Raw genomic sequence first — 24,860 nt, forward strand, 5'->3', positions numbered from 1 at the left:
TTTTCCATCTCCAACACAAATTAGGATTAGGTAGTCTCCTGCTAAGGGCGTGCATTACGCACACCCACCCCACCCCACCCCACCCCACCCCAGCATTTTTTCTGGTGTGGAATAGAGTTTTAAACCAAATTTTCATAATACCCATACTACCCCTCCCCTACATCTCTTATCGATTTTTATTAATTATTATTTTTATATATATATACAGAGACATATTTTTGGGCCCCCAAATTTTATTTTTGCCCAAGCAAGAGCAACAAACCCTAGAACATTAAAAGTGAGAATCAAAGTCTGTTTTGCAGAAGAGCATCGGAGATCAAAACCATCTAATTCCAGCTTCTCTGGTCGTAAATTCTCCTTCAATTTTCCGAAAAGGTTAGTGATTTTTTAAGTTTAAGTGGTTCAATTCCCCGTACTTTAAATCCCTAAATTGATCGAAGCTAACTGTTTCGATTTGGGGATTTTACCAACTTTTATGTTTTTCATGAATCTGTTTCCTAATTCAGTTGTTATTTGGTTGAATTTCTGTTTTATTCAACGTTTTGGCAGACTTATGAGTTTCTGGTATTCTCTCTGTTATTTATTTTTCTAGTGATAGCGATATTTGGGAGATTGTCGTAGCTGTCCTATTCTTCGAATCGAGTGATCAATTGTTTATTTAATTTGAGAGAATATTTTGATTATTTTTAGTAAATTTATGTTTTTGAATTTGAATTGGAAGATCAGCTTTCTCAAAGAGTATATGTCATATGAACTGATCGTTGGAGATTTTCTGATTTTCCCTACAACTATAAACGATTTAGGTTTTCTTTTAATATAATATTTTGTGATATCAGGGATTTCTACAATTTTTACTCACGGATAATAAGAGATATTGAGAAATTGTTTTTAGTTTAAAAAATCTAAGTTAATTATACTGTTATCCTAGGGGTATAGGATTTAAATGTGATTCAAGATTAGATGAAGACGTCTCAATGACTTCTTGTTGCCAAATGCTTTCAAGATTTAATTGATATCTCAAACTATTTGAATTCTGTAAGTTGTGAGATCCAGATTTAGTTCTAATTTACTCCTTATCTTCTTTTGATGTTCTGTCATTCAGTGTGATTGTTTACTTCCAAGTTCATGTGCTGTTCTCTATAAATCTCTGTTCTCTTTATTGTCACAGGCTTTTGAGATTTGTTGAAGTGGATTGCTTAAAATGAGATTCAAGAAAGGGGACAAAGTAGAGGTTATGGACAGCAAGGATGTCCCAGTTTCGTGGCGTGCTGCAGAGATCCTGTCTTGTATTGGCCATACTTACCGCGTGCAGTACGATTCTTATCCTGGTATGGCTAGTAATCAAATGGTGGAGATGGTTCCACTGAAGTTTTTAAGACCACGCCCTCCTCTGGTGCAAGGTGTGGAGAGTTGCATTGCTGGAGACATTGTGGAGGTGTTTTATGAGTATTCCTGGATGATTGCTGCTATCTTGAAGGTTCCTGGTGTCAAAAAAACAAATAAAAGGAATAAGATCAATCCGCAGGATGCAGCATTCCAAAATCAATATTTAGTAAGGCTACTTGGGTGCTCACAGGAATTAGTTATTGACAGATCAGACATCAGGATGAGACAAACCTGGCATGATGACAAATGGATACTAATGGGAAAGGTATGTTGCATTTTTTGTTTTTTTAATCCAATCACTAGAGTCATTTCCTCTCTTCATTCATGCCATAGATGTATGTGGAGTCTTGGGATTGGCTCCATTTCTAGATGTTAGCAATACATATTTAAATGTAATTGGTTTTTACTTCTCTTGTTTGCTACTGTTAGTATGCATTCTTCTAAATCCTTCTCTTGTCGAATGCTTTTGCCTTATTTATGCTTTTGGCTCTCATCTGAATAAATCCTACCACTCTTTTGGATGCTCAATGTAACTGTAGAATTTGAGGATCAATTATTATGCTAACCTTAGGTTTAGAAGTTTCATTTTGCCAATATCTTATGCAATGCATGTAATTTGTTCTCTTCGGAAGTCTCCCTTTTTGTGAGTACATGTAAATCCAATTAGTTCCTAAATTTGCTCCTCCTAAGCTCCTAGTTTCTCCTGTATGCAGAGTTCCCAAGCAGGCGATGATGTAATATCCAGCAAACCATCAACATCAAATTGTTGTGCAGAGATGAATTTCCAGGTGCCACAACTTAATGCAAGGGCTAAAAGTCGACCCAGAAAATATTTGATGAACATTCAGGATAATGCTGCATTGTTGGGATCTGCAGCGACCTCTTCCAGATCCCTGAAGAGGATGTCTCCCTATGATTCCTCCATTGTTGAAACACATAATGGGCATATCCAGAAATTAAGAAAAGTTGAGAGAGAAGGCTGGAAGCGGCGAGTGGTTGCTTCCCCGGTGCTTGAAAAGGTAGATGCTGTTGCTTACCCAAGAGAAATTTTGGGTGAAAAGAACATGCATGCTTCCTCTAACATTATACCATATGGATATAATCACATGCAGAGGGCAAAAGAAAATGATTTTCTTGGCTATTCTGGGGTGAGAAGCTCTGAATTAAATCGTTCTGACAGTGATGCTTGTTCTGTTGGTAGCTGTAGTGTTACTAACCAGAGTCCTAAAAACTGTTATGGTGATTCTATGCCTGTGCACTGCCAAGAGATGGACACCCTTTCTAGTGATGCAGAGTCATCTTATGGATCAGGCTCCCAGCAAAGAAGTTCGTTTCTTCCCCCAAAGGAGGAGTTAGAGGTCAGTATACGTAGGTTAGAGTTGCATGCTTACCGCAGCACTCTGGAAGCATTGTATGCATCTGGTCCCTTAAGTTGGGAACAGGAGGCATTGTTGACAAATCTTCGTATTATGCTCCACATATCAAATGATGAACATTTGAATGAGCTGAAGCACCTAAGTTCCACTAAAACTGCCATTAGTGTTAGATAATCGTAAAAAGTTCTTTTCATCACGTCTTTGTTTTATAGCAGGTTTAAGCGTTGCCTTTTCTCTTGCAACAATGTAAGAAGAAACATGCACATCACACTTTGTATCTTCTGCCTTGGTTGTTACTCGTATATCTGTGCAGACATTTGACATTTTGTACCAAAGAGTTATGTATCAAATTTTAGTTGTTAATTAATGTAGACTATCTCCGAAAGCAATGGCTTTTCCATTCTTATTTGGAATTTATTTTGTCTTGTATCAGTACCTGTTCTTATTGACTATATGGTAAAAAGAAAGCTGCAGTGTCTTGCCCATGCAAATTTTTTGGGATGCGCTTGATCTTAAAGATCGTAAAAGTGTTGTATGTGAGTGATGATGACAAACCTGTTTGCTCCATTTGGTGTCACATATCTTTTTTAATTTCCAATTAGGTGCACTTCTTTCCTTCTAGACTTTTAGCACGACTCCAGCATGTACATGCATATTGTGTAACTATGGAATTCACACCTGCCAGACCTGAATATCAGCTGGTAACTGCATTTATCTGAAGAGTGCAAAAGTTTCTTGAATTGATACAGGAGAATGCAATCTTCAGGTTGACTTCTGAATTTGGCTCTGCATGTAGATGCTACCAATTTATGTTAAGAAGCTAACTAAGGCTAGTTTGATTCTGTTTTGTATTGAGATTGAGTGAAATGCTGCTACATAGTGCTTTTTGGATGTTCTGATTTCGCCATTCAACTTTGGCAGCACATGAGTTTCTCTTTGAGGAATTTATTGATCAGACTTCAACCTGTACTTTATTTTCCAGGGCTACAGTTGGAGGCATGCTTCATTTGCTTCCAATGATTTACAGATGATGCCAGGGTTTGCCGCCTTTCTCTTGGCATTGAACTTTGGACGATTCAATCGTCTACTTTCAAAGAGATGCTACAGTTTTATGGCTGCTCCCTGGTATCGCAATTTAATCTACAGTATTTCTTTTAAGTCCAGGCTTAACTGGATGGATATATTAACCCGTCTTCTACTGTAGGAACAAGTATAGCTAAACATAACCGAGCTGCTTGTACAAGGTTCCTTGTCTCCTTAGGAACATTAGTTCAAATTGCATGTGAAGTTAACCATCTCTTACATTTTGTGTGCCATTTTTGCTGAAACTGTGTTCGTTGATTTTTTTGCACGGTTGTTGTAACCATGTTAAACCAAAACTCTACACATGACAGACACAGTTGTATGGATTTCTATATTGAACTACCATTCAAACTTGTGTTTTGACACTTCATGTATCTAGACATTTATGAGTTTGGAGCAGGTAGGGAATTGTTTCCAGTACTCTTCTGTTTCTTTCATTTACATCATGTACTTTATGTTTCCATCTGTTTTTGTAACTCTGTTAATGAGCAACAAGAAAACTCCAGATCTGTGACGATGTAAAGACAGCGTATGAAATATGCAACCTATCATTTTCTGGAAAATCACATGATTCTGTTATCCTTTTCCCATCATTGTATATCCTTAGCGTTGTTACAGAAGCAATAATTTTGGCTAATTACTGAAAGATACTGGATGCTTACAACAATGGCCATGTTTGCAGTGTTCACGTAGTCGTTACAACCCATGCATATGTTACTGATTGACAATTCATAATGGAATCAGATAATTTAAGTAGCTCCCCTGGAAACATTCCTGAGGAGAACTAATGAGTCAAGATCCAAGGGAAAAGATCAGGCATGTCATTGTGACAATAAAAATGATCTGAAGTGAGTTTGGCTGTCCAGTAGATATGCGTCAAGAATACATGAATGCCTCCAGTCCTTATAAAACAAGCTGATCAATGTTGTTGGATGGAGAGACAGAAGCGAAAAGCCCGGATAGCGCCTCGGAACTGCACCGATTCAAGCTGGTAAATTCTCTACCCTTTTTTGTGCCAAATTCAAAGTTTTGTTCTCCCTCAAAGTACTATAGTACACTCCCTGAGGGTGAAAAGAATTATCTTGCTCCTAAAACTAAAACACCTTAGATCTGTCTCTGGCTGAGCACTTGCCAAACAATTTTGAGCATGTGTATGATCGATCAATATGGAAACATCCATTGCAAATGTTATGTAACAGCTTCCGTGGATGCATGCATATGATCATTACCAAGGTTTTTGTAGTGGCTTCTGTGCATCCGAGTTACTAATCCATTTTGTCGGGTGCAGCCAACATTGAAACTGGTTCCACCAGTTTGTTCATTGGATATCTGTGATTTCTAGAAGAGCAAAGTTCAGAATCTGCTGAAGGCATACTGAATACTATGTGAAGATGCAACATGTGATGTGTGTAAGAATAGAGTCAATAGGCTTGTCTTATTAAATAGTAGCCACATATAAGATGTTCTATACAGAATAGGCATTTTTTTAAAATTTTATAAGAACTCAAAAGCTCCCTCGCGGCGAAATAAAAATGTTTAGTTTCTCTTAACAGTTTTTGGCTATATTTTTAATTCTAACATATTCACTTATGACGTTATTTTGAACGATGAAGGACTCCTTTTCGGTTCTAATTTTATGACGCTTAACATTGTATTCAAATTTAATATTAAATTGCATTTGTATTAATTCTCATAACAAATATCTCATTTTTACGAAAGATTAGTAGTCAACTATTTAGAGTTAAACTGATTTGTAATATTTATGAAAATATTCTTAAAAAAAAATTAGATACAAGGTATATCACAAAATAACTATTTACTTGCCCATAATGGTAGCAATCACCCTTTAATCGTTTTACTAATAAAAATAATTTATTACACCAAGAAAAACATTTCTAATAAATTCTAATATCTTATTTTAAAATAAATTTAACAGTATAAACCGTTAAACCATGTTATAAGATGCTGTATATAAGCTTAGCCAAACACCTCCAATTGATCCATTAACACCTTACAAACCGAGATGATTATCATCGTAGCAATAACATATCCGATCTCCCCTCCCCGACCACTATAAAAACCTTGTACAGCAGCACTATTATAAATAACTTAAACTACTTTATTAAAAATATAAAATTGCACCTTCTTCCAACTAACATTTTAAAATTATACTTATATTTCCTTTGTCAACACAACATTTTTCGTTCAAATTTTAAAATATAATTTCCATTTTTTAAAGGAGATTAAACTTTATAAATAACCGCAACGCAACGATGAACAATTGTAGATCACAGAAAACGGTCTTCATACTCATAGGAGCCTAATATGCTGTTCGTCCACAAGTATGGACTCATTGCTACAGTGCCATAGCCCACATAAGGAGCCAACACACTGGCAACGACCCAGAGCCCAGTAAAACACGGCAAATATTTGAAGTCGATATGGTCCCACATCATACAAATAATTCCTCAACATCTTCAAATATTAAAAACTTATCCCCCACAAGCAGCAAAATCAAAAGCACAACCAAGGTGCAGGTGCAATTCAAGAGCTCTTCTAATAACTCAAAGGATGTATTAAGTTGCAAAGAAAATCCTTAGAATCCCCATATCAATGAACACAAGAAAATTGGGACACCATGACACTAACACAAGGACCGCACCAGCAAAAATCTAAAGCTGTGCTAGATCCTTTAGTCGAATGCCTCATCATCATCATCGGGAAGAGGCTGACTAGCAGCAGCAGCAAGCTCGGCTTCATGTCTGCAGGAATTAAATAAGGATAAATTAATACCTTTAACCCAACTCGAAGCAGAGGTTCTTCAATCTAACATGGTAATCCAGGATAAAAATGGGTAGGGAGAATGGAGCAAATTAGGGGGAGTAGCATTTGCAAAGGCAATTGCTAATAACTTAAATTCCAAATGTGCACACTAGACTAAGAGAGGAAGAGTGTGGGAGCAGACGTACTGTTGCTGTGCAGCCAAATCAATTTGCACTTCAGGTGGAGCAAGAGCAGGAGACTCAACAAAGTGCAAATTAGGATCACTGCGATCAAACAAAATCAGTTTTACATATCGTGTAAGATTGAGATCAGATATAAGAAGACATTAAAAATGAAATTCACAATTTTAATTAGCTTCTCTACATACCCAGCAAGTTTCCTTGCAAGATACAGGAAAGGCTTCTCGAAGTTGTAGTTACTCTTGGCAGATATTTCATAGTACTGCAAATTCTTTTTCCGGTGGAAAGTAACCTGTTTTGCCTTCACCTGCCTGTTCTTTACATCAACCTTGTTCCCACAAAGCACAATCGGTATATTCTCACAAACCCTGAATTTGGCGGTACAAAATCCATGTTATATAAATCTCAGCTCCAAAATCTGCAGGATCAGAATAAAATTGCGAGACAGTACATACCGGCAAAGATCACGGTGCCATGTCGGAACATTCTTGTATGTCAATCGAGCTGTTACATCAAACATAATGATAGCGCATTGTCCATGGATGCTGAAACAGTTCAAAAACAGTATCATGTTAAAAGAACAGTGAGATTATGAAAGATTATATTTATCACATGAAAGAAGCAAATGCAATTCACTTACTAGTATCCATCTCTAAGGCCACCAAATTTCTCCTGACCAGCGGTGTCCCAGCAGTAGAATCTGATCTTTCCGCAGTTAGTGAAGAAATCCAATGGATGGACTTCCACACCAATTGTAGCTATTTGAAAATAAAAAATAAGTAGTTGCTTTAGAACATTAAAAAGTACGAGTAACCAGACTTTATTTATATGGTACAAAAGCAAATAATATTATGGTAATCAAACTTACGCTCATATTTCTTCTCAAATTCACCAGTAAGATGCCTTTTTACAAATGTTGTTTTCCCTGCAACATCACAAGCAAATTTTTAAGCCGCAATGCAAATAGTTACAAAAACAATAAAAAAATTTAATAAAGCCCCATCCTATCTTTGCCTTTTGCAAATGACTTTTTTTTTCCTTTTTTAAACTCCAGACGCAAAAAGTACAGTCACAAGTTAGCAATTCTGAAACCTTACAATTAATTATACATTTACCAAAGTACCCAATCTATTTCCTGGATTTGAATTTTGAAATAGAACTCCAAATCGATTTAATAATAACTCGGGACCGCAAGTTCCCATCACAGTAAACTTAAAACCTAAAACACAACAGATGTCCCGCCTGATATGACCTTATATTCAGGACCATAAATAGCAAACAATTCAGTACCAAATAACACCAACGACGCATCAAAAATCCAAAGCGAATCATATAATCATCAAATATTTTATAGACGACCAACAAATCTCGATATACATCGACACGTTTCCATCAAGAAAGGCATTAACAATAATTTTTCAGGCTTAACTTATCTCACCCGGGAAAAAAACAAGTCCAGATGCTACATTCAAAGTATCAAAATCGAAAATCAAAATTTCACATTAGATCAAACAAACAACGATTCAACATTCCAGGCGCCAACAAAATCAAAAGGAAAATTACCAGTGCCACCATCGCCAACAATTACAAGCTTGAAGCTAGGGTAATCCACAGTCTGTTGATTCGGCAACGCCTAAAAATTACAGAAAAAAAAAAACTCAAAAACCGATCAAATCACATCAACACAAACACAAATCTATAACCACTCGTACAACAAAAGGCGAGCATTACCATGTGATCTTCTGCTGCTCTTCTAGAGAGAGAGAGAGAGAGAAACAGGAAAACAAGGCAGGCGGTATCTAGAATGAGAGAGATTCGAAAATATTACTGAGCTAATATGTGCGTTGTGTGTATAACGTGCGCGCATATATATAAATTGGGGAGCCCTAATTAAACATAGCGTAGGTTTTATTGAAGGGTTTTGAATTTGTGCTAAATCGAGTAGCTTTAAGCTGACGCGATTATCTCGACCGTTGGATCAAAAGCTCGGAGCGGCATCACGTGTTCGTCACGTGGTACGGTCTTTCTTCGGTTTGAATTTGAAATGTGAACAGGAAATTTATGACCGTTGTTCTAGAACAACGTACATTTGGATTTCTGTTTTGGGCCTTTAGTGGGCCTTACAGCCATTGAAAGTCCAAAACATGGGCCCATTAATCAACCCAAAAATTTAATTTTTCCCCAATAGAAGAATGAGTGTAATAATTAAAAAGGATAATTACATTTACACCCTCTGATCTATGATGTATTTACACAAATCACCCTTATTTTCTGCATAATTACAAAAATTACGCTTAACAACCAAAAAATAGGGATAATTTGTATAATTATGCTAACATTTTTAGGAGGGTATGTGTAATTTTTCAAAAAAAATAAAGGGTGTTTTGTGTAATGATATTTTGGTGGGTGTATGTGTAATTATCTAAAAAATAGGAGAAATCTATGTAAACATACAATAAATCAAGAGGCTTAAATGTAATTACCCCTAATTCAAATTAAAAATTGGTATGATTTGGTCACTTGACCAAAAATTGTACTGTTCTTTGCGAAAGTATGAGGGGTGGGCATGTCGAAAGCATACCAACGATTAAATTAAAAATAGAAATTAATTGTCTAAAGTTATGGGTACAAATGTAAATTACATTTTAATTACAAATGGAAAAAACCCTTTGTGTTCTGCATTGCCAAAAAACGTCTGACTATCTTGAAATTGGAAGTCTTAGTAGGTGGGTTTTTGGAGAAAAATCGATAAGGCTCGGTTTTCCAGAGTCAAACACGAATTCCACCCCCTTTATCTACTTTACTGCTTCTTCTCTTTGCAAAATAAATAAATAAAATAAATTTAATTGATTAAAAATTATTTTGTCTTCGTGTGTTAAAATTATACTATTTGTTTAATATTTGTACTTGTCTTTTATTAATAATGAATTATTTTTTATTAAAAAATAATTCATTTTATTTCGTTAGTATATATCTTATATTTAGTTTATAAATATTTGTCGGTTATACTATTAAAATATTGAATACTAATATAAAAATTAAACGTTTAATTTAATAATGGTATAAGCTTGGAAATAAATTAAAAAAAAAACATAAATTTAAATCAAGAGTAGTATAATAAGGGTAAAGTAGTTAAAAAGAAGTTGAATTTATTTACAAAAAAACCAAAGCAACCAGAATCACCTCTAAAGTATTTATAGCTTTTGGTTTAAAAGTACTTCTGTTAACAATTTCAAAAATAGAAGTTGACAACTCAAATACCTCAAAAGTGTTTCTTTTAATCTGAAAAGTACTTTTCAAAAGCTCTTGCAAATACCCCATAAAAGACAAAGTTAGAAAAAAAAAAGCCTCTTGGTTGTGAAACCTCAGCTTCATTCTTGAGGTAAGGGATCGTTGGTCTACCAATCACAATTCAAGAAAAGCCTTATGATGTGGTCCGATCTTCAAAGGTCGTGGATTGCTCAACTTTGGACTTGTTAGAAGGGAACAAGCTATGAACCTGTATAAGAAGGAGGAGCTGGACCGGACCCAGCACGAGCACTTCGATGCTCAAGTTAGATTTTATGCAGAATTAGGTCATAAGTCGGTATCATATAATATATGAGTTGGCTTGTGAATAGTTAGCCTGACTTTCATAAATGCCTAGGGTATATATACGAAAGACCACTTGTACAGACGACATATATCCTCCAAGGCGATGTGGACACGTTCCTCCTTCAGTATTTCGCGCTAACCTGCATACTGTGTGGGCATGAAAGGCTTCATTTATTCTTGGGCCCATACTATCATCGGAATATTGTAGGCCCCTTTTAAGTTTAGTTTTACCGCCATGGGCCTTGCCTATTTTGACCATATCATTTACTCTCTCAAGTTCAAATATTTAGAGGTAGAGGTTGGATGTTGTTTGGATATTTGAAATTTATTTATTGACGGATTTTGTCTTTTCATCTTCCTTGTCAGAATTTCTAATGTCCCATTATATGTCCTTTGGCTAAAGTCATCCCTTCTTTCCCCTTTAAGTCCTATAAATATGAGAATTTTCCTCAAATCTCTCTGACCCCTCTTGATTTTGCGAAGACTATATTCTATCTTGATTCCTTGGTGTTCCTTTTTCTATTTGCAACTTGAGCAATTGTCATGCTGCTTTCGAGTTCATTCACTCGCTATAACCCTTAGGTATTCTCTTGCTTCTCGATCTCTAATACTATGTTTGGGTCTGAATTAGATGGAGAAATTGCACTCGACGCTATGGCTTCTTTAAGGGTTCTGATTCGCAAGATGAGATCGCAGCTGAGGTGATAGCGAGAGATAACAATGGGAAATGCTTGGCATGGAGGACAAGAAGGTTTGCATTTAGCAAGAACCATCTGATAGTAAAAACAAGAGCTACAATGGAGGCTCTTAGACTTGTACTACTCAAAAGCTGGAGGGATATCGTCCTTAAAGGTGATTGTTAAGAAGTGATCAAGAGGCTGAATCTAAATGAAGATAATAACTCTCTTCTTGGCCCGATTATCAGTAATGCTAGACAGTTGATGAGATCTTTCTCTACATGTGAGGTGCCTTATATTCCCAGAGCATTTAACTCCCATGCACATGCTCTAGGCAAAATGCAGATGGTAGTGAAATGCTCCATGTTATTGTGTAGCAAGATGCATATTCCATACCAAAAAAAAAAAAAAAAAAAAACTTATGAAGATGTGGGAAAAATTAGGAATCAATTTCATATACCCCTAGAATATGAAATTCTTATTCCTAATAAAGATCAATATATGTATCAGCCACCCCCAAATTGTCTTACTTTGCATCTCCCCACTCTGAGCATTGACCATCACTTTTTCATTATCGGTTTTATACCCAACATTATTAGGCATCTAGGTTTAAGCCCCACTCGACTAGTCCCCAATGCCTTGCAAAATATTTTGCGTTTCGTCATCCTCATGAGGTACTTTGGGCAAGAAGGCTCACTTTCTAATTTCTGCGCTTTGTTTCCCATTTCTTACTCCGCTGGCTCCCACAATCTTGGATTTTTCTGTATCAATGCTTGTAGTGGTTGCCGCTTTATAGGAAAACTTTTTAACTTAGCTGGTTCATGGAATAGTAAATCCATCTACTTTAGGCTCCTCCTTCCCGACCCTGAAATGTGCCTCATAAGTGGAATTTTCAAAAACAATCCTTAAGTGGGATAAACCCTACCTTATTGAATGGGAATTTTATCAGCAAGATCCTTGTTGAGCATGAGTTTAGTGCCTCAAAACTCATAATAGAGTGACCCTTGTATTAGCGGGCCTATTTCCTATTCCTCTTTGATATAATAGATCCTTAGGTAATTTTCTTTACCATACTAGTAGAAAAATCTTAAAAGACTGATGCTAATTTTTCCCTTTATTTTTTACAGACATGGATTACCGAGCTGCTTCGATTGCCAAACTCGGGAGGAGTCGCCACAAAAAGCTTTTGGCTAAGGCTCGCGTTGTTGGGATAGGTTTTGCTTTCGAATCTATTTCGGCTCATTCAACCCCATGTTGTTCCTCCTCTATGGTGCCCAATGAAGCTCGTCCAGCGGTCAAGCTTGTGGTCCCTGCATTAATCCCCACTCGTGCTCCACCTCTTAGCCCTGGTAGTTCTTTCGATGCATGTCCTGACGTTACTCTTGAATTCTAACCTTCTGCTCGAGTTGGGAATCGATCTCGTGGGAAGTGGGTTCTAAGGGACGAAAATGATGAGGTGGTTGAGGTGCAGCCTCTGATTAGTCATAGGAGAACGACTTCTCCTGTCATCGAGTCTTCTGGAGCCCCATAACCAGATACAATGATGGGAATCCCAAAGTTCTCCTTAGTACCCGAAGGGATCCTGACTTTACAGGCACGATACGTAGCGATGTGTCTGTTGGCCCTACTTACCCTGTAAATCCACCTGAAAGTCCCTTCGAGGGTGCAACCCCTTCAACTTCGGGGATTGTATTTATGGGGATTAAAGCTACGAATGACATGCAAGTTGAACGTGTTGAGCGTACTACTCATTGGTCGGACGCGTGCTACCATTACCTAGCAATGGCATGAGCTGAAATTGCTCAACCTCTAGATTTAAACATTGCTCTCTCAGCAAATGAACGAGCTAGGGTTCCCAACTAGTAGGTATCGTATAAGAGTTCTATTATCCATAATTGCCCCCGGGAGGCCTATTTTATACTATGTAAAACCTATTTGTTTCTTGCAACCAATTCGCCTTATCCAACCTGCATTATGCTTGTTTGGAGATGTAGGTTCTCATAATCTTCAACAAGTATATCTTCACACTTTCTTTAATTATAAATCATTCTTTTTGACCTAATGATATTTTGTGGGGCATAAATGTCTTGCATTCTCTTTCCTTGCAATGTTCTTATTGGAGATATGATTAGGGAGAAATTGAAGTCTATATCCAGAACTTATAGGATAAAAACCACCATGCTCAAGTGGTGTATAAGAATCTCTCCTACGAGCTTGACCTTGCTCGAGGTCAGTTAGTTGGGAGGCACGATAGGATTGCTCATCTAAAGAGCAAAAATGCACGTTTGTCTTCTAAGTTTTTCACCCTTTTCGTCGACTTGAGAAATCTCCAGGCCTGACACCAAGATGAGAAGCAAAAGGCCTATGCGGCTCGATAAGAGGATTTTTTACAGTCTCTTGAGTACTCGGGTATTCTCCAATAGACTCATTTGTATCGGGCTCGAGACTTTATGAACTCTCGTGCCTTCAAGTCTGTGTCCTCAACTAGGCAACTGAGGATGGTTTCATAACTTCTACAAGTGTCTTGATTGATTTAAGCATCCGGGTGGCATTGACACTACTTGTCTCAATTTTTTTTAAGAATTTCAAGTGCCGAAAGTACACATCTGCTCTTGCATTTGAGATTGGGATTGAGGGTGACAAGTTTGCAGAATTAGCAGCTCTTTTTAAAAACATCTCCGAAGACGACCTCAACTCCCGGTCCCATTCTGCTTCCTATTTCGATGGTTCATTAGCTGCTTCTGGAACATGTAATGCACCGCCTACTCAATCTGATGAGATTCATTTGAAAGACTTGCCAACTTGATCTACCACCAACTCTGCAAGCGGAGCTCCTTTTATGCCCCCACCTCCTACGGAATGAGTCGTCTCTTATATTGTTTCACGTGACTATGTTATTAGTTCAGGATATCTAATTTTCATGCAAAGTTTACTATGTTGCACTTATTTGTTGTAAAAGTTTTTGCTATTTTATGAAGTGTTTGAACCTTCTTGCTTGTTGCTTTGCAAGCCTATCACGCTCGACTGTCTTAAGCAGACAGTTTATTCATGAGAAAGAGTTGTCACACCCCAGAGAAGTCGATCCTTTTGATTAGGACAGAACGAATACAACTAAGTAAGACTGGTAGACAGCCTTGACTTGAAATAAGAGTTAGTCCTGCTGGTAAAGACGTTACACTTATTTCGCTCGCTGGCGGGAAAGTTGCATCTTGCTCAGGATGAGAGGGCTCCTTATACCGGGAAACGCAGTTGAATGTGAGATCTATCTCGGTTGGCCTGATCAAAGTAATCTGGGATGTAGTAGCCCAAGCACCTACTGGGAGTAGCCTCGTCTTCGCTCAGTGATGGGTTTCATATTTTAGCGCGCTAATACTCATCACCTTGTTGAGTATGAACAAGGACTTAATTAAGAATTCTCCTTATTCTTATTTTCATGAACAAGGACTGTTCACTTTAGGCTCCTGAACAAGGAATAATCTTACCTTAGTTTGTTCAGAGATGCTTGAATTTTTTCGACTAGCATATCCTCTTGTCGGGCTTAACACATGTTCTTTATTAGATAAATGTAACTTTGAGTGATTCACTTTGTGGCTGGGAACTCTGGCAACCTTAGGGTTTGTTTTACATTCTAAGTGGTTTCCGCGATGAGGTTTTTTCATCGTGCCACCTTAAGGGGTCTCTTTCGCACCCTAAGAGGTCTTCAACTATGCGGCCTCATGGGGTCTTTCTCTTTCTCTCTCTTGCTATGCGACCTTAGGAGGTCTTTCATACCTTAAGATATTTTTGTGTAGTGCGATCTTAGGATATCTTTTTGTATCTTAAGAGGTTTTTGACAATGTGACCTTAGGAGCTCTTTTTTGTATCTTAAGGGGTTTTTGGCGATGCGATCTTAGGAGGTTTTTTGCACCTAAAGAGTTTTTTCTTTCTTTTTATTTTTTTGGCGATGTGACCATAGGAGGTTTGGCATACCTTAGAAGTTTTTTGTGTTGCGACCTTAAGAGGTCTTTCCGTACCTTAAGAGGTTTTTGCGATGTGACCTTAGGAGGTCCTTTTGTACCTTAAGAGGTTTTTTTTACACGTGACCTTAGATCTTTCTTACCTCAAGAGGTTTTTGGCATTGTGATCTTAGGAGGTCTTTGTTGCGCGCATGACAATTATGCCAAACAGTACTCGAAAACATTAATTCTTGGACTATGCATAACATTTTCCCTCAAAAGGGAATCCAAGTTCATTCCCTCAAAATATTGTGATGGTAGCCTACCCAAAAAGTAATTTCCCACATCATTCTTCCTATTGCTCATAGAACTTTTTCAAGTTTGTCACGTTCCAGTTCTTTGGGAGATCACTTCTTTCCATTGTTTGCATCCTGTATGATACCATTGTAGATCTTTACCACTTTATAAGGCCCCTCCTAATTTGGGTAAAGTTTTCCACATGTTTTGATACCTTGATTTTCTTTAGAACTAGATCTCCTACTTGGAAGTTTCTGTATGTCACCCGCTTGTATGCTCTGACCATATAATTCTTGAATTGGAGTGTTCTCATGTATGTTTTCTCCCTTCTCTCCTCTGTGCTCGTTAGTTCTACATGCATTTGACTCTTGTTTTTTCCTCGTTATCGTATTTCTCTACTATCAACGTCATAGCCCCTATCTTTGCTGGTATCATTGCTTCTGACCCATAAACCAAGCAAAAGGGGGTTTCCCTGGTGGTAGTTTTAGGTGTCGTCTTATAAGCCCACAAGACCCTTGGTAATTTGTCGACCCATGCTGCCTTTGCTCCGTCTAATCTTGTTTTCAAGTTTCTCAGCAAGATCCTACTAGTGACCTCCATTTGGCCATTTGCTTGGGGGTGTCCTACAGATGTAAAGTTATGCATGATTCACATTTCTTCAAACCACTCCATGACTTTAGTGCTTTGAAATTGGGCTCTATTATCCGAAACCAAGACCCTAGGTACTTCATATCCACATACAACATTTTTCATAGGAATTTCATCACTTTCCCTTTGTGATTCTCGCCGTAGCTTCCGCCTCTATCCACTTGCTAAAATACTCAACAACCACAATTTTTTATGCCCTACTCTGGAAGAAATGGTCCTACAATCAATGTTCCATAAAGATATTAGTTCATAAAATTATTTCGAAAAGTTCTAAAAAATATGTAAAATTATAATTCATAATTCAAAATAACATTTTGGCAAGTACTTCATCTCAAAAATTAGATGAAAACATAATGCAGGCTAGAATAAGCTTGTTATTAGATGGACATCAAAATTATAGGCGTATTTATAATTTTAAAATAACGAGAAGATATTTATAAATATAACAAATATCAAGAGTTTTGATTCTAATTTATCCTTTTTAACGGGCTAAAACAACTAAGGTTCGATTTAATTTAAAATAAGTAACTATTTATGTGCTAAACCTATTAATTCATTACAACTACTTTAAAAATGCTATAAAATACACACATAAAAATAATTATTTTGTTGAAACCAAAATTTTATTTAGAGTGAGATGAAGATAGAGGAAGGAAAGATTTTGGTATAAATTAGGAAGGCGTGTACATTACTTGAAAGTGACCCAACTTCTGAAATGTTAATAAATCTAATAATTTGAAAGCAAGTAAAGAGGACAAGGGTGATAGTCTAACATGTAAAATTGGACTTATTGGACATGAGTCATGCTAATATTTTTTGTATTAGGTCACACCCCCAATCTCTCATTTGCTATTTACTTTTCTTTATCTTTTAAATACTTCTTTCTTTTAATTAACAAATTAAATCGATATAAATAGCTACTCTAATCAACAGAACTTTTATGAATTGAATATTTCTTTCGTCAAACTTTATTATGTCATTATGCAACTTTATATTATTATAATCATACCAATACAATATACGTGTGGATACTATATTTTCATAATATACTCATATAAAATAATAATTTTTATATTTTCAATAAGGTTCAAACTTATGCTTCTCAAAAAAATATGGTTCAAACTTATGAAAGAGATGTTTGCAATTGCTGAAAATAGTATTTTGTTTTATACCTTTAATTTAAATTAAGTTGATTTAAGTTAAAAGTTATAAGCATCTTCTTACCAACTTTTGTATAGTTTATCATTAAAAATATAAATATTAAATTATTTTTTCAATTACTCAAATTTCAACCTTTTCTTTTATTTTCAACTTTAAGTTTTCAAACACTTTTAATTTTAAAATAGACCAGATTGTTCATACCCCTTAAATGTAGTGGCCCCTAGAGGGGCAAGATGAGCTTGCAAACCGACTGCATGTTCGAGTTTGAGTCGAGCCTGCTCGAGCTCGAGCTTGATTCTTTAATTCATGAGCTCGCGAGCATTTTTTTTTTAAATTTTGTATTTATAAATATTATTTAAGTACATATTCAATATTATATCAAGTTTATATTCAAAATTTACTATATATTAGAATTATTAGTCAATATATCTCATATTTTAATATTATATAATAATAAAATACAGTATTCTTATTTATATTGTTTAAAAACAAGCTTAAGTAATACATAAGTTAGTAAGTTTTGATATTTTTTTTTGTAAATAAATATTCAAAATTCACCTTAAATTAGAATTATTAGTTAATATCTCATATTTTAGTTTTAGATGATATTAAATATGGTATTTTAGTTTGTATTATCTAAAAACAAACTTAATCAATATTTAGTACATGCATTTTGATAAATTTTTATAAATAAGTATTTAATATAATGCATATGAATTTTATCGTTATAATTTTAATATCCACTGCAACAAAAATGTATTTATTTCAAACTTCACCATATATTAAAATTGTTAGCCAATATATCATATTTTAGTTTTAGATGATATTAAAATATGGTATTTTGGTTTATATTATCTAAAACAAGCTTAATCGATAATTTAGTATATTTTAATATTTTTTTTTGTAAATAAATATTTAATAGAATGCATATGAATTTTATTATTATAATTTCAATATTCATTACTAAAAAATGCAATTATTAGCTATATATTAGAATTATTAGTCAATATCAGATTTTAGTTTTAGATGACATTAAACTATGTATTTTAGTTTATATTATCTAAAACCAAGATTATCAATAATTTAGTATAATTGATAATTTTTTTGTAAATAAATATTTGATATAGTTCATATGAATTTTGTCATTATAGTTTCTATGTACATTATAACAAAATGCATTTATTTCAAAATTCACCATATATTAGAATTGGTTAGTCAATATATCATATTTTAGTTTTTGATGATATTAAAATATTATATTTTGATTTATATTATCCAAAAACAAGCTTAATCAACAATTTAATACGTTTTGATATTTTTTTTGTAAATAAATATTTGATATAATGTATATGAATTTGTTGATGTTAGCTTAAAAACTAAATAGTGGTATGGAACTTTGGTTACTTGGCACTAAATGATTGGACCGAATGATTTTTCATGTCCCATAATGTGATTCGTTATTATCATGTTTCCAGAAAAAAATGTAATTTACCCCCTGTGATATAAGAAATGATAAAAAAACCCCATCTAAAAATTAAAATAATAAATTATTCCCTGTGTTTTTTGGAAAAAGAAGCAAATTATTCTCCTATCTAAACCATTGCTAGGGGGATAATTTACTAATTCTTTTTTTATAGGGGGTATTGCTCATTTTACATAATACAGGGGGTAAATTGCATTTAATCTCATGTTTCCATACAATACATTGTAGATAGACAACATTGATCTAGAATTGGAATATTAATGAGACTGAGTTCCAGTGGCTTAATTTTATATTTACCGCACAAATAATGAAAATTATTAAAGAAACAAAAATGATCTTGGCCTAATCTTATATATCTCGTATAAATAACAAAAATTACAAAAGCAATAGACGTACTTGAAACGATTAAAAACATGCTTCTTTCCGCTTCTTCTCCGATAGAAGCGAGGAAACCAGAATAAAAAAGAGGTGGAGAGCTTTCTATTCCTTTATAAATCTTGTATAACAACTTTTTTTTTTTTTTCAATCAGATCATGCATGACCCACATTGAGTTCTTTCTTGAATTTTTGATAACTTTCTTGTAGGTTTCTAATGCCCGTTTTTTTCGAAATATTTCACATGTCATGCAGTTATTGTTCATACATTTCAATATGTGGCGGTTCTTGGTTTTTAGGTTTTGTTTGAGATATTATTGGCATGAGAGAGTAGATGGATATTGTGTTCGTTATGTTTGTTTTTTCATGCTCTTGAACAATGTATGCGGTAACATTTGATTTTTCTCTTTAAAGGCCAAAACTGTTTCATATGTATGTTCATTTCTAGGAATACATGATTTGTATCTATGTTTTTTCATTCAAGAAAATTGACTCTATGGAACCTGAAAAGATCCCATTTCACTACCAAGATATGGAATCTGAAATATAGCTCTTTTTTTCTTGTTTTTGAATTCTTTGGGATTCTTGGAATCTAAATGGCAAATATGATTTGGAGTATGTGGATTGGATACTGGCAACAAAATTTCGCCTCACCTTATCTATACTAATCGTGTTGTGTACCATGTTTGATTAATGTTATCTGATTAGTACATGCTGTCTTGTTTTTCCTACTTCGGTGACTGCTTTTTATGGTATAAGCAGGGCAGTATCATGGTTCCGTTGTGCTTATGGCGTTCATTGTCATCATTATTCTAGCAATCTTAAAACATTAATGAAATATATATGCAACCAATCTCAGTTTGCAGACTCTTTGACATAAATGCATTAATTAGAATCCATTCACTTGTTTATTTATCTTGATTGTCAGCCAGCAAAATGGGTAACCCGAATGCTCCATTAGCGGGAGTTACTAAAGATTTTAAAGCTAGGCTGGCATGCTACAAAAATGATTGGGTTGATACATGTGGCTCTGGAGCAAGGTGCTGCCTTTTTGTTCTTTTTCCAGGAAAGCATATACATATATATCTATATTGTAAACATCGTTTCTGAGGTGAACTTAAGCAGCTCAATAATATTTGTCTTTGGCTTCATTCACCATTTCAGGATTTTGGCTCCAACAGCATACATTTTCTTTGCTTCTGCTGTTCCTGTAATCGCCTTTGGGGAGCAATTGAGTCGGGATACAGGTCACTCTTAAACTACAAATCCATTATATTCATCTTTACCTTTGATGTTTCGCAAATGATGAACTTATTAGAGAAGTATGTATTCCCAAGTAATTTGATCTTACGAACAGAAATTGATGTTTTTGAAAATTTCCATAATAGAGGAGACCTTAAGCCCTGTTGAGACACTTGCTTCTACCGCTATCTGTGGGGTCATCCAAGCGGTTTTCGGTGGGCAGCCGTTGTTGATTCTAGGAGTTGCAGAACCAACCATTATAATGTACCACTACTTATATGATTTTGCCAAGAGCAGGATAGGAAAAGAACTGTATTTAGCATGGGTCGGGTGGTAAGCAAAACTCAACTTGATCAGTTAGAAAGTCAGGTGGCCTTTTTGATGTATTTAATATGTACACAAGATTTCTTTTACTTAAACAGGGTCTGTTTCTGGACGGCCTTGATGCTGTTTCTTCTAGCTATTTTTAACGCTTGTACCGTTATCACTCGATTTACAAGGGTGGCAGGGGAACTTTTTGGCATGTTAATCACAGTTCTTTTCATTCAGGAGGCCATCAGGGTAATTTTTTCCGTTGTATTTTCTTATCTTTATCCTGCTCCTTGTTATCCTAACCTTTTTGGAGTTGTGTTTATAAACTAGTAGTATTGAATCACAGGGTGTGATCAGTGAATTTAGCATGCCAGAAGGTGAAAATGCCACAGAAGAGATATATCATTTTGAATGGCTTTATATTAATGGGTTACTCGCAGTTATATTCACTATTGGTGTGCTTATCATGTCCCTGGAGAGCAGAGAAGCTAGGTCCTGGCGTTATGGTACAGGTATGGGATGTTTTTATTGTATTGACAACCTCAATAAAAATCTAACATTCTCAACAATTCAACCTTTTGCGCTATCTGCGCAGGCTGGCTTCGGAGTATAATTGCAGACTACGGGGTTCCACTGATGGTTGTGCTATGGACTGCAATATCTTACAGCGTACCGAGCAAAATTCCTTCTGGAGTACCCAGGAGGCTGAACAGTGCTCTTCCTTGGGATTCTTCATCAATGTACCATTGGACGGTGGCTAAGGTACTTATCCACTGGTTGTATCTTTCAAACTCTGTCTACGGTTGTTCATCTCCATATGTTTGAGACCTCATTATCTCATTCAGGAGCTGAAATGCGGCCTAGAATATCTTTTAGTTCTGTTAATCTATATTCTTCTCAAGAGTCTTTCTCGTTTTCCACCTGCATTATATTCCCAGGCAACAATGATACCCCATCTGATGTAGTTTGAGACCGAAATGATAAAACATACTAAAGGTCAAGATTCTTTCATCTCATGAACTTGCAGGACATGGGAAAGGTACCGGCAGGGTATATTTTTGCTGCCATTATACCAGCCCTGATGATTGCAGGTCTATACTTTTTTGATCACAGTGTAGCTTCGCAGCTGGCTCAACAGAGTGAATTCAACCTGACAAAACCAACTGCCTACCACTATGATATCTTGTTGCTGGGGGTCATGGTACAGGATTGAAGTTGATGAGCATTTCTTATAACTTCTGATTCTCTTTCTCCTCCACTAAAATTCCTAAGTTTTGCGACCTCAGACTTTAATCTGCGGATTACTTGGACTTCCTCCTTCGAATGGGGTGCTTCCACAATCTCCGATGCATACCAAGAGTCTCGCAGTCCTTAAGAAGCAGGTAAGAAGCGCATGATTCTGGAGAAATTATTTTGCATTGTCTTTCCATCTATATGAGTCGAGTAGGTTAAGAGATAATATTTTATCGGTTCTGCAGGTGATTCGGGATAAAATGGTTAAGTGTGCAAAAGAGGGCATGAAAGAGCAAGTCAGCCACTCAGAGATCTATAGACGAATGCACACTGTGTTTGTTGAGATGGACAGTGCTCCATCAGTAAGCGTCTCTGCCTCTCTCTCTCTCTCTTATATTCATAAATTCAGCTTTAATGTAGGCTAATACATAACTTCCGTGTTCCGCAGCAAGCTGTGGAGAAAGAGTTGGCAGACTTGAAGGAAGCTGTCGTGAAACACGACAACGAAGGAGAATCAAATGGCAAATTTGATCCTGAAAAGTGTATTGATCTCCACTTGCCCGTTCGAGTAAACGAGCAAAGAGTCAGCAACTTTCTGCAATCCGTAGCTGTGGGGCTTGCTATCTGCGCTATGCCTGTGATCAAGATGATACCAACCTCGGTTTTATGGGGATACTTCGCCTACATGGGCATCGAAAGCCTCCCAGGTAATCAGTTCTGGGAGAGGATGCTGCTGCTCCTTGTTCCTCCTCGTCGTCGTTTCAAGTAAGCCTTTTCATATTCCTTGGCCTTATCTGTGTACTAAACTAGTTTTGGTTTGCCAATTCAAGAAATCTGAACGGATTTGTGTTAACGTGTGTAAGAACTAAGTCCGACGATCTCATTCTGATCAATTACTAACACGGGCTTCTTCCTTTGACAGAGTCCTTCAAGAGTCCCATGCTTCCTTTGTGGAGTCAGTCCCTTTCAAATACATAACCTCATTCACACTGTTTCAGTTAGTCTACCTCTTGGTGTGTTTTGGAATAACCTGGATACCCATTGCTGGAATATTGTTTCCACTGCCTTTTTTCCTTCTGATAAGCATAAGAGAGCACCTTCTCCCAAAGGTGTTTCCACCTCAATATCTTCAGGAACTGGATGCAGCTGAGTACGAAGAAATTATCGGAAATCCATTTAGGAGGAGTCCATCTAAGAGGGTACATTAACTCTTTGTCCTCCTATTCTTATCATACTCATGGAAAACACTGCAAACACATTACATCTACTCGTTTTTTCATGTTATGAAAACAGGACGGCGAATCACCTGATGATGATAGCGGTGAGAGTTCCGACGAGTTTACTGATGCTGAAATACTAGACGAGATGACGACCCACAGAGGTGAATTGAAGCACAGGTCGATGAACTCCCGAGACAGGCAATTTCCCCTCATCACTCATAACCATGACTGTATCTTAGCTTGTCCAAGTTCTGCCTATGTAAATGGATTATAATCTTCCGATGATATGCAGGTTATCTCAGAAGGATCTACTGCCAAAAGTGGATCACTTGCAATGAAATTGTCAAGAAAATGCAGGGGAAAAACAGCCTAAAGGAAAATCTGCAGATAGGAGGTTAACTATTGTTTTCTCGACCAAGATTGGGAAGGATCGCGCAGTTTGCTGCAGGAAGCCGCATAAGCTCACCGTTGTCTGCATTTCAAGATACAGGTCGCCAAGGGAAAGAAAAACGACCATAATTGATCAAGATTATCTTCAAAGTTCATTAGGTAGGAGAATTAGACAGACGGGACGTAAATAATTGTGATTGTATGTTGTTTTTTAAGTTGAAATTGTGCTTTATATATCACTTGTTTTCTTTCTAGTAGATGTAGAGGCTCAACTCATGTCGGACCAGTGTGCCGTGTTTAACTACAGTATATGAATTGTCGCTTCTGACAGTGTATATAAATTAGAAAATATCACGTGCAACGTAAGTGTAATGACACATTTTTAGATTTGAATATAGAATTTATTAATTACTAGAGATATTAAACTCATAATTTTATTTATATTTCTATTATTGCACGTGTAACAATACATTTTTGGATTTGAATATAAAATTTATTAGTTACTAAAGATATTTAACTCATAATTTTATTTATATTTCTATTATTGAGTCATTAATTAATATATAGTTTTTTTTCAAAGAATTAGTAATAATTATTTAAATTGATGAGAAAACCATTTAATTTATTATTTGTTGTTCACCTCTAAATTTAATTGATAATATTCCTTAAAATAGAATTTTTGCATTTTGTATTTAATAATTATTATATTTAATGATTTTGTATCAGAACAAGAAGTAAAATATAATATATAAAACATTCAATACTAAAATAGAATTTACAAAGTCCCCTACTTTTTTTTAATAAAATTGATCATATTATATTCTTAAGGTCTATTTTTCTATTTTTTTTAAATTTTATTTTGTGTTTATTTATATTATTTTTTTGAAAATGTTATATTTTTAATTTTACTATCATATCCTGAATTCTTTTTTTCTTTTTAATTTACTGATGTGAAATGATTTTAAATATCTTTTTTCATGCTTTCCACTTTTCTTCTCGATCCAAGTATAACAACACTTTATCTTCTACACGTGGATCTTGCCAAATGAAAAAATAATAACACCCGCCTATAACATCCCCACAATTGTAAAATCTTTTACATGAATTAATATTGTTTAAGTCCTCAAATACGCCCTTCTTTTACAATAACATGTGAGTTCTTCGTTCACCCAACTTCTTCTACTCTCAGTTGACATAAGCCTCTTTGTAGCTTTTAAAATTAAATTTTTGGGTCGTTTGTGCCTTAACTTGTACTTTTCCCCACTAAAATCTAGCTTTACTAAAGGTCATATAACTTTCCTGCCCGATATTTAATTAGAAAAGCCACGTGTGACTATCATTAGAAAAAATAAAAATAAAAAAGGGTGCTTCAAATACGAGGTATATATGTACATAGACATAGAGCAACAACAAGTATTATTACATTAATATTAGAAAGGTAAAAGAGAGAGAAAGAGAGGGTAGGGTGGCAGACAGGGAATTAAG

The 24,860-nt window shown here is 35.6% G+C and overlaps 3 protein-coding genes across 9 annotated transcripts; 2 read left to right on the plus strand and 1 right to left on the minus strand.

Annotated features, from left to right (window-relative positions):
• The first annotated feature begins 207 nt into the window (after nt 1-207).
• LOC105166821 (uncharacterized) lies at nt 208-5,397 on the plus strand. 6 transcript variants are annotated; one of them, XR_016065283.1, is made up of 6 exons: nt 208-375; nt 1,169-1,651; nt 2,100-2,744; nt 3,745-3,887; nt 4,528-4,836; nt 5,134-5,397. XR_016065283.1 is itself a non-coding variant. In XM_020693230.2 (3 exons), exons 2-3 carry the CDS (start codon nt 1,202-1,204, stop codon nt 2,934-2,936), a joined length of 1,287 nt encoding a protein of 428 aa, XP_020548889.1. In that variant the 5' UTR covers nt 208-375; nt 1,169-1,201; the 3' UTR covers nt 2,937-3,151. The 6 variants fall into 6 exon arrangements, 1 of the variants encoding a protein (XP_020548889.1); XR_016065285.1 differs by having other exon boundaries at nt 2,100-2,405; nt 2,499-2,744; nt 3,745-4,836; XR_016065284.1 differs by having other exon boundaries at nt 209-375; nt 4,590-4,836.
• A 729-nt stretch (nt 5,398-6,126) lies between these two features.
• LOC105167140 (GTP-binding nuclear protein Ran1B) lies at nt 6,127-8,702 on the minus strand. Its single transcript, XM_011086767.3, has 8 exons — nt 8,540-8,702; nt 8,372-8,441; nt 7,677-7,733; nt 7,449-7,566; nt 7,264-7,353; nt 6,997-7,176; nt 6,815-6,892; nt 6,127-6,607 (listed from the first exon to the last, which is right to left on the minus strand). The coding sequence occupies exons 1-8, from the start codon at nt 8,540-8,542 to the stop codon at nt 6,538-6,540; spliced, it is 666 nt and encodes a 221-aa protein (XP_011085069.1). The 5' UTR covers nt 8,543-8,702; the 3' UTR covers nt 6,127-6,537.
• A 10,436-nt stretch (nt 8,703-19,138) lies between these two features.
• On the plus strand, nt 19,139-23,747 carry LOC105167220 (boron transporter 4). Of its 2 annotated transcripts, XM_011086878.3 has the most exons (14): nt 19,139-19,184; nt 19,907-20,018; nt 20,143-20,225; nt 20,367-20,553; nt 20,643-20,781; nt 20,879-21,044; nt 21,128-21,294; nt 21,560-21,733; nt 21,819-21,914; nt 22,011-22,127; nt 22,214-22,530; nt 22,688-22,964; nt 23,059-23,183; nt 23,278-23,747. In XM_011086878.3, the coding sequence occupies exons 2-14, from the start codon at nt 19,915-19,917 to the stop codon at nt 23,321-23,323; spliced, it is 1,998 nt and encodes a 665-aa protein (XP_011085180.1). In that variant the 5' UTR covers nt 19,139-19,184; nt 19,907-19,914; the 3' UTR covers nt 23,324-23,747. The 2 variants fall into 2 exon arrangements, with proteins under 2 accessions (XP_011085180.1, XP_088738584.1); XM_088882458.1 differs by having other exon boundaries at nt 23,059-23,747.
• Nucleotides 23,748-24,860: the final 1,113 nt, after the last annotated feature.

Source organism: Sesamum indicum, linkage group LG1, assembly GCF_026168435.1.
Source record: "Sesamum indicum cultivar Baizhima isolate 11 linkage group LG1, ASM2616843v1, whole genome shotgun sequence".
NCBI lineage: Eukaryota > Viridiplantae > Streptophyta > Magnoliopsida > Lamiales > Pedaliaceae > Sesamum > Sesamum indicum.